Source organism: Giraffa tippelskirchi, chromosome 2 (assembly GCF_054371585.1).
Source record: "Giraffa tippelskirchi isolate mGirTip1 chromosome 2, T2T-mGirTip1v1.2.pri, whole genome shotgun sequence".
Taxonomy (NCBI): Eukaryota; Metazoa; Chordata; class Mammalia; order Artiodactyla; family Giraffidae; genus Giraffa; species Giraffa tippelskirchi.
Genome location: NC_137276.1, coordinates 75,913,467 through 75,923,924, shown reverse-complemented (window position 1 = coordinate 75,923,924; position 10,458 = coordinate 75,913,467). Strand labels below are relative to the sequence as shown.

The 10,458-nt window shown below is 39.3% G+C and overlaps 1 protein-coding gene across 1 annotated transcript in view; it reads right to left on the bottom strand.

Moving 5' to 3' along the window:
- The window catches only part of ANK3 (ankyrin 3), a 365,422-nt gene that overhangs the window by 152,588 nt on the left and 202,376 nt on the right, over window positions 1–10,458 (bottom strand). Inside the window, exons 15-17 of the mRNA XM_081569013.1 lie at window positions 8,893–8,991; window positions 8,523–8,621; window positions 1,331–1,528 (exon numbers count right to left, since the gene is read on the bottom strand). Of these exons, the coding sequence (XP_081425139.1) occupies window positions 1,331–1,528; window positions 8,523–8,621; window positions 8,893–8,991 (396 nt within the window). The remainder of the gene's footprint in view (window positions 1–1,330; window positions 1,529–8,522; window positions 8,622–8,892; window positions 8,992–10,458) is intronic.

Genomic DNA, 10,458 nt, shown 5'->3' with positions numbered 1-10,458 from the left:
CAAAGTATTTCCAAGATACTAAAAGTGAAAAAAGGTTTCCATTTTCTTATGTATGTCTTTTCATCTATAAAATTTGTTAAATCACCTTGGTGATTAAGATTAGTGCATAACCTTTCCCCCAAACTGTAAAAAGTCTAAAATTAAGACAATTATTCTTTTTCTAGTTAGAAGAAGGTACTAAATGTTATCTCAGTTCACCTTCATGACATTTCTAGGAAGTAAATACTGTGGGCATTGTTTATTAGAGGATAGAACTAAGGCTCGGAGAGGTCACATGATTGTCCAATCAAGTTACACATCAAGTAGAAGTCAGATTTAGGATTTATACCCAGGAGATTCAAAGTCTCCATGATTAAAAAGTATAGGCCACATATATTAAATATTAAAACTCCTTATGACTGTTGCTGTAAAACTACTGTTATCTTGAAACTCTCCTCCAGTATCTGAGCTATGGCTGAGAAATGTCACATCACCATCCTGTAGAGGAGAAGCTACATGTCAGGGAGTTTGTATTATCCGGTATTTGGGGGCACTCTTGCAGATTTCTGTTTTATCTGAAGACTTAGGAACATGGGTCTGGAATTCTGGGTAAATCTCAGACTCATGTATTAATAAGCAGGTCAACAAAACCAAATTCTTTGATAACACAGTGAGAGGCTGTAACCTCATTCCTGCTAATTGTGGGCTGGACTTTTCACAAACCTTTTTACTAACCAAGGAGAGTCAAATGCAAGGGTGGGGGAGTCTAAAGACTTTGAGGAACAGAGACTTAAAGGGTTGCATGGAACTGCCAATTTACCTACAAAAACTAACTTTTCGATCTACTGAATAAAAGACCTACTCTAAATTTCTGTTACTAAAATGAACTTTCTGAAGGCAGACCTGCTCCTAATTTCTCTTTGTAACCTAAGACTTAAAACTAGGACAAGCAAGGAGTAGGTACCCCTCAAATGTTTCACCTTACAACTTGTAATTTACAACTTATAGCTTCTTATTTACTGTGTTCTGGTGAGGTCACAATGTTGCCCTTTGACTTAATATTCTAACAAAACTTCACATTATTAGAAAAATTTTATGGACCTCATTTTTATGGCTATAGCATATGTACACACCTATATGACTTTGCAATTACTGACTTAGCATTCTCTTATTGTTTAAAGACATTTTTTCAAATTTTCCCTATGATAAATAACATTTTGGTAAATATCTTTGTGCATACTACACTTTCCACATTCTATTTGACTTGAATTTTTCATTATTTCTTAGTAATCTTTCTGGAGGTGAGGTTTCATTGCATGGTATGATTTGCAGAGAAAAAAAAAAAGGTTACCTTATTGCTCAAGTTCACATTAGCATTTCTGCTGAGGAGCAGTGATACCATGTCCACATGTCCTTCCTGAGCTGCAAGATGGACAGAAGCAATTCCTTGCCGGGTAACTGCATTTGCATCAGCACCATATTCCAGCAGAGTTGTCGCTATGTCCATCTGGTTCTTTTTGGCAGCGATGTGCAGTGGTGTATAACCATTCTGTCAACACAAATCACTTGGTCACATGTCCAATCACAAGATAAAAATGTGTGCATTGCATTTTCAAATAGTATGTTTCCCTTTCTAATGATTTTCTTTGATTGTTTAAAAAATCATGATAGAGTAAGCAAACACTGAGAAATCAAGAAGTGTTATTAATGTAGTTCCCTTGTGTCACCCGCATGTCTAAATAGGGAAAACATTCTACAGACAGTTTAGTTCAAGAGTCAGAGAGCCAGTGGTTTTATAAATGGGAGATGGCAATCCCTCGCACAGGCAGTATGTAGGTGCTCAATAATTATTTCCCTTATGTATCAACGACAGAAAAACCCAACTAGAGAACAAATGGTGCCCCTGTAGCAGGGGCCATTATCCTACCTTTAAAATACCTTCAATAGTCTATTGCTTACATGTTGAAATTTTTTATTTTTTTTTATTTAATTTTTTTGAAATTTTTTATTTTCACAATAGACAAAGATACTGTAGTCTTCTCCCATTTGCCCCTCTGATGGCCTCCTTTATGAAACTCCAGTTTCTACGTCATGCTTCAGATGTTTTGGTCCCCAAAACAACATATGGCTCTTGGTTCTGTCTTGCCTCACCCTACCAAGGATTCTTTTCTCCAACACAACATGCCCTTGGGGCCAACATCTTTCAGTTGAAGGTTCAGCTCAAGGGTCATACCCCCATGAAGTGTTTTACCTCCCCTTCCCCTCTTACACCTTCCCCTCACTTGAGTGACTCCAGTCTAAATCCTGGATATATTCAGTCCTTCTACTAAAATGCAAATTTGTTGAGAGCAAGTGCTGTTCCAAACTTGTCTTTGTATCTCCAGTACCTGGTGGTGACTGGCAAATCCTTTGACTTGAGTCAAGTTTATTAGAGCTTTCAAAACACCCTGGGCTCCTTCTCTTGGTTGACCCCTGATGCTCAGAGGTGGAAGGAACCAAAATTCCTTTGCCAAATTGTTCATAAGCTGCCTCAAGAGCCCTCAGAGTCCTCTGTCCTAATAAAGAAAGCCTTATGGAATGCTCCTGCCTCTTGGTCATTGAAGAGAAACGGAAGATTACATTTTGACACAGGCCTGAATCTGATCATATAAAACATGCCAATGAAAAATTATAATGATTTTTTTTTGTATAGACAAGAGGATTTAGAGAAAGAAAACAGAAAAAGAAAAAAAGAATAAGTAGAAATTATACAATACAAAGAGAATTTCTATTTGAGAATATGATCCAAACCTGGACAACAGATCGGTCACAATCTTTCCAAGCCACATGGATGGTTCAGAAACAACTCAGAGGGCAATGGGAGCTGCTGGATCACTGGTCGGCTAGCCTACTATAATTAACCCTCATATTTATGTCATTGGTTTCTTCTAGTGTGACAGCATTTTTCACTTGACATTCTTTCAATAATCAACTGCAGAAGATTTAGGGTGTTGGATATCAACTGATATTAACCGGGAAGTGGAAATGCCACTTCCAGACTCTTCTGAAACCAGCCTCTGCCAAACGGAATGGATGGGTCAGAGTAGAAGATCTTATATCCCTATTTTTAGTTTTGACCTGTTTCCATCTGGAAACCCCAGCTGACCTGAGAAGCATTTGGCCCTCTGCTCAGACACACCCTAAAGAGATCGTCTTCAGAGTCCAACGCAGAGCTCTGGACTGAGCCCAACTCTACAGTGAGTGACAGGAAAGGGTGAGCTGTTTTACTACCCTCCCCACCCCTGAAGAAAAGGGAAAATTGACAAGGCAGTGCTAGGAAACTTGATTATTCAAGACTCTAACACTAGCTAACCAGAGTGGTAAGCACAGATAAAGTAAGAGTCCAGCTTCCAACCATGCTTCTTATCTCTTTTTGCTTTTGCTACTGACATAACCTTCAAGTTCAGTAACTGCTTAACCTCTACTGGCAAGTCAGCATCCTCTGAGATTGTGACAATCCTCTTGATTACTTTTAACTCCACCAAAGAAAAAAAAAAATCATACGCTCTTAAATAAAACAGAGAGGCTCTGTTGTCTCTGTAATGTACACCAATTCTAGACAAGTTATTCATTATTACTGAGGGGTTTATCCTGAGCTCCTTATCAGAGATACAAACAAAAGTATAAAGCAAGGGGAAAACAATTCAGGGTATTATTTTAGAATGGATAATTCATCTCAGAAAGACTTAAGAATATTGCAAATGATAAACAAGTAATTTATCTTGAGATCTATAATAAAAATTTGTAAATTCCTTAAGCTCTTTCTAATTTCTAGAAACAAAGGATTCTTATTTGTCATACTAAAGGAGACAAATACAATTATCAGAAGAGAAATAAAACAGTGGGAGACTGAACTAAAGAATAATCTTAACACTTTTTCCTTCTTGATGCAGAGGACAAAGTGCATGCCATGTATCCTTTTGCATTTCAAGATAAAAACAAGAGCAAATGTAAATATAAATTATAAGCAAAGTAATATATTTAGCATTGCCGCCGCTGCTGCTTAGTCACTTCAGTCATGTTGGACTCTCTGCGACCTCATGGACTCTGTCCATACTCCTCTGTCCATGAGGATTTTCCAGGCATGAGTACTAGAGTGGGTTTAGCACTATACTTTATATATTCCCCCAAATTTTCACAAACTCTACTGATCCATGTCAGTAGTTATACTGCACATTTTATGCAAGAGAAATCTCACCAATAGTAAGTTACAGCTCACTAGACCTTCCACAATCTGTGTCCAGGTTACACCTGAACTCAAGCCAATCCTCTTTCCAGCACAATGTCCTGCCTCAGGAAATAGATCTGGATAAAATGGATTAGAGGAACCAATCTAGTTTTTTAGCACCCTCCTTTGTCCTCCATTACCTAAAGTCACATCGTGTTTCTAGGACATGTATAAGTAAGAAAATATGTCAGCAATTCTACAAAAGAAAGGGCAAAAAGAACATATCACATTCTCTGAAAACCAAGGATGTAAACTGTGGAAGTTTCATGGAAGTCACCACTGTCATATCCATCTGCATGACTGGCTCTGTTGAGTTTTTGTCCCTCCCTCTTTAGCAATGCTTAAATTCAGAAATGCTGTAGCCTTCCTAACCGAGGCTATTTACCTCCCCTATATCCATTCTCCCTTCTTCCTTAATAAAATAACCTTTGCTGTGTGCCCAGCTGAAAACTACATTTCCCAGCTTCCTTTGCAGAAAGAAGTAGCCAGTGAAACATAAGGAGAAATGTGGAGCTACTGAGAATGCCCTGTTGTCTGTTTCTACTGCCTTTTGCTTGAAAAGGGGATCTGGCAGCACGAGTGACAATATCTGGAAGACAGACCCCAAAAAAGAATCAAATTGAAGAATCTTCCACCCTCTGAAAACTCTGAACCAGCATCAATAATTGCCTCCCTCCAGATTGTATATGACAAAAGAAAAATAGAACCTCATCAGTTTAAACCACTGTAGCTAGGTCTGTTTTTTTAGCAAGTGAACCAAATCCTAACTGATAGAACTGGCTTTTACTCAGGATCAAAGTTTAGAAAAACCTTCAGAACAGGATCACTGTCTCAGAAAGTGGGATGGTTGGACAAGCAAAAGAGATGGCATTTCAGAGACTCTCATGGTTATGGAGAAGGCAATGGCAACCCACTCCAGTACTCTTGCCTGGAGACTCCCATGGACGGGGGCGCCTGGTAGGCTGCAGTCCATGGGGTTGCTAGGAGTCAGACACAACTGAGCGACTTCACTTTTACTTTTCACTTTCATGCATTGGAGAAGGAAATGGCAACCCACTCCAGTATTCTTGCCTGGAGAATCCCGAAGACGGGGGAGCCTGGTGGGCTGCCGTCTATGGGGTCGCGCAGAGTCGGACACGACTGAAGCGACTTAGCAGCAGCAGCATGGTTATGGGAAAGAGAATGAATGTCCTATCGGGAAAGCCTGTGTTCAGTTGACTATAAAAGATATGCCTAAGGCTAAAGGACTGTTAGAAGGAATTAAAGAACTGCTTTTCTACTCTTTGTTAAAGATATTGTGCAGATAGGGAAACATGAAGTCTCATTGGACAAACACAAAGCTGGAAATCAACTGGAAATGAAATATATCAACTATTGACCTGTTTAACAGTTACTTGTGAATGGAAAATGGATGGGACTCATTTTGCTTTAGTTATTACTGATGCCTTCTGTCAATCCTAAACTGCTTAGCACTAGTTGTGACAAAATTATTGCTCTCATGTGGGGAATGAATAGCTCACCTATTAATTATTTACTGGTTGCCTACACAAACCTGAGAGTATTTAAAAGAAAAAATGGCCCAGGTTCAAAAACTTATGAAAATACACAAGTGAAATAGATAACTATCAACTTTCATTGTAAATTTTTCTTGTTTTAAAAATTGTGGTAAAATATATATTACATAAAACTTACCATTGTAACCATTTTTAAGTGTACAGTCAATGGCCTTAAGTACATTCACATTGTTCTGCATTCACTATCACTATCTATCTCTAAACTGAAATTCCACCCATTAAACACTAACTCCCCAGTCCTCCCTCTACTCAGCCCCTGGCAACCAGCATTCTACTTTCTGTTTTTACATGAAATCATACAGTTTTTGTCCTTTGATGTGTCTGGCTTATTTCACTCAGCATATCTCTGAGACTTCCCTGTGGGCCCAGCAGTAAAGAATCCGCCTGCCAATGCAGGAGATGTGGGTTCGATCCCTGGGTCAGGAAGATACCCTAGAGGAGGAAACAGCAACCCATTCCAGTATTCTTACCTAGGAAATACCATGGACAGAGGAGCCTGGTGGACTATAGTCCATGGGGTTGCAAAGAGTCAGGAATGACTTAGTGGCTAAACAACAACAGTATCTCTGAGGTTCATTCATGTTGCAGCATGTGTCAGAATTCCCTTCCTTCTTAACACTGAATAACATTCCATTGCATGTATATACATTTTGTTTAACCATTTATCCTACCACAGACACTTGGATGCTTCTACCTTTTGACTACTGTGAATAATGCTGCTTTTCATGGCTTTATGATAGAACATCAGAGTTAGAAATTATGGGAAAAAGCCACTCAAATGAAAAGAAGTTTGGGGGCTTGATTTTGAATTGTAGGGTTCACTGGGTACAATTCTGAAGAGGATGGGGCAAGAGGTGACAGAATTACAGGAAAAGAAGTTCTGAAGATTGCATTTGGAGAAATGGAGAAAACATGTGAATAATTTCTCTCTGAAAGTATCCAAAGTAATCTATAACAGCTCAAGTTCTTTGATTTGTATGCACAAGAGATGTGATCTAAACACTCAGTTTAAAGGAAAACATTATAGCTGCCCCCTAATAGAAGAGTATAACAAATATAAAAAGCCTGAAGGATACTAAACATTCCTTCAACCAACAGTATTTAGGAAAAGAATGGGACAGCTTTTAAATTGTGGTCCATATCATTCTAGTATTCTCTGATCATAGCCATCTGCTCAGCAACAGTGAAATTAAAAGATCCTTGCTCCTTGGAAGAAAAGCTATGACAAACCTAGACAGCATACTAAAACGAGGAGACACTACTTTGTCAACAAAGATCCATATAGTCAAAGTTATGGTTTTTCCAGTAGTCCTATAGAGATGTGAGAGTTGGACCATAAAGAAGGCTGAGCACCAAAGAATTGATGCTTTTGAACTGTGTGGTGTTGGAGAAGACTTTTGAGAGTCCCTTGGACTGCAAGGAGATCAAACCAGTCCATCCTAATGGAAATCAGTCCTGAATATTCATTGGAAGGACTGATGCTGAAGCCAAAGCTGCAGTACTTTGGCCACCCAATGCGAAGAACTGACTCATTAGAAAAGACCCTGATGCTGGGAAAGATTGAGGGCAGGAGGAGAAAGGGACGACAGAGGACGAGATGGTTGGATGGCATCTCTGACTTAATGGACGTTTGAGCAAGCTCTGGGAGGTGGTGAAGGACAGGGAAGCCTGGTGTGCTGCAGTCCATGGGGTCGCAAAGAGTCGGACACAACTGAGCAATGGAACAACAACATCTATATTCAGTTCAGTTCAGTCACTCAGTCGTGTCTGACTCTTTGCAACCCCTATGAACCGCAGCATGCCAGGCCTCCCTGTCCATCACCAACTCCCGGAGTTCACTCAAACTCTTGTCCATTGAGTCGGTGATGCCATCCAACCATCTCATCCTCTGTCATCCCCTTCTCCTCCTGCCCTCAAACAATATTAACCTATCTTTAAACAAACTCTTTATGATTTGCCTCTCAAATGAGAATACCAGAGTCATAAGAAAGCCATTCACTCTAAGTATCTCTTTTATGAGAAATCTCTGTTGTCTACTGGTAAAAAATGACCTAACACTAAGAATAAAGATTCTCTAACTGTATAGCATAGGGTTCTATATTCAGTATCCTGTGATGAACTATAATGGAAAAGAATATGAGAAAGGATGTATACATCTATATAACTGAATCACTTTGCTGCACAGCAGAAATTAACACAACATTGTAAATCAACTATATTTCAATAAAATCAATTGAAAAAAGAATAAAGATTCTCCTTAGCAGTAATAACAACACATAAGCAAAACCTCTCAACTTATTAAAACACACATAAACCACTCAAAGGCAGTGTGTTATGGCCAGAAAATATAACACATATTTTATAACTTTGAAAAATGAGAACTTTCTTACTCCCTCAAGCTGTATTTATGTTTTTAATCTGGCTAAAGAGGACTTCAAATTTTTTTCCTGAATTTTCCCCAGGCTCTAGAATGTCCTAGATTTTCAAGGAATATCAATGGCCAAGTAAATATTTATTGAGCATCTACCACATGAGTTGACTAAATAGCTGAAAGCACAGATTTCCTAAGGCCGCTTATATTTCCATGATCTTTAAGTGATGCCTAAACCAGGGGGGTGCTCCATATGAAGCCAAAGTAAATTTACATAAAGAGACTGGAGGACGCTGTTCATCAGTCTCCTCATGCTTTGAATGACAAGTACCTTTGCAGCCGCGTGGGGTGAGGCTCCTTGGTCCAGAAGCAGAAGAGCCACTTTCTGATTATCATAATGTGCAGCTACATGCAGTGGAGTTAGCCCGCTCTGAAAACACGTGCAGAAACAACAAGTGTCAAAGTGACTTAACTTCAGAGGCCTAGATTCAGGAGATGGGATTAGATGGGATACAACACAAGGTGTAATTTACATTCCAGTTTCAACAATACTTGGACCTCCTATTTCTGAAGTGATCTTCATCCTATGAGGCTTAAGTGTGGATTAGTTAACAATTTAGGTGGCTGTCAGTGAATATTAGCAAGCGCTTGTGTGGTTATCATGGGAGTGGCCTGTTACATGTTGGCCAATGACCTCATACCTTCCCAGCAGCATCTGGAGATGCACTTTTCTGTAGCAGGAGATTGGCTACTTCAAGCTTCCCATATTTTGCTGCCACATGAAGGGGAGTAAATCCTTTCTGAAAAGAGAACCATAAAAATTATAACATAAGCATAAGAGAAACATAAAAACAGTAACAATAGAAATGATACAAAGGCATCACTTTTCTGGAACTGATGCATATTCTAATGGTGAAGAGCAGTACACCCTATATTTAAGGATCAAGATTGGTAGACAACAGTGAAAGAGTCTCCTCTTCAACAAAGATGAGCAGGATATTTAATCTTTCTCTCTCTGCTGGCTCAGCCACAACGAAATACTAATCTTGGTACTCCTCAGTTATCTGACAAGGATGAATTTGGAAAGATGGAGCTGGGGTTTACTCAAGGGCCATTTGGGGATTTCACCTTGTAGGAAGAACAGGTAGCAGGATCCAAGCCCAGTTTGGATTTGGAGGGCTTGGAAAAATCCAGGGCAAGTCTGAACCTCCCATAATCTCACATTACCAGAAGAGAGCCTCTCTTCACCCTTTTCTCTATTTCTGCATGTAGATATTAATACATGTCTGAAGATATGACCTGGTCCTTGTGTGTAGGAGTCAGAGGTTCTCATACCTCAGCTACTGCAGGTGAACACATGGTTCTATCCCAATAAATATGTGAGTTGGATGCCGAGAGTTGAGTAGCTCTTCTCCCTTACTTCTAATTCCTACAAGGATCTGGGTATCAACCAGTTAGTCACCATGCACCACTAGGGCTCCAAGCACAAGGCAGGGACTAGAGGGTTTTCAACATATTTGACCTCATGGGACTATAGCCATCTAGAGACAGGGGGCAGCTGGCATGGTGGAAGGGCTGGGGCACTCAAAACGTCATCACTCATTACTCTTTTTTTCACATGTTAAGTAAGATCCAGGAACTTGCATCTCTCTTAAAGAATCACAGGGGGTGAAATTTTGAAGAAGTCATCGTTTGTTTAGATAATTTTCCAAGTATTTGTAAATACAGTAATTATCTTCAGCATTGATCACACATTAATGCCTCTTCTCTGCCTTCCAATAAGAGAGTATAACCCCAGTTTCTAGCTTTCTGAGACATGCCATGAGCCAGTTCATCTCGCTATCACACTTGCTAGGTTTACATAGGATCAAAGAAAAACTCTTAAGTTTTGCATTCTGAACTTAGAAAGCAACTGTGTGTGTATGGAGGTTATTACTGCAAGGCATCAGAGTTGAGATTTTAAAAAAACATAAATCAGAAAAGACAACAACAACAACAAAGCAGCAATAACAACAAACCAAGAAAAATCTACCTCCTGCTTTGAAAGTACTAAAAAAGCCATTAACCAACTGGCTTGGATAATGTGGTTTGTCTACCTGTACTCAGCAAGAGAAACCTGTGGCTGTGTTTTTAAACCACCATTTAAATCTATCAAATAATTTGCAAGAAATATCTGACTCCGGACATCAATAAGGTTTCATTAGAAGATAATAAAATGTAAGTTATACACACACACAACAAGCTACCCCGCCCCACCCCAGGACTTT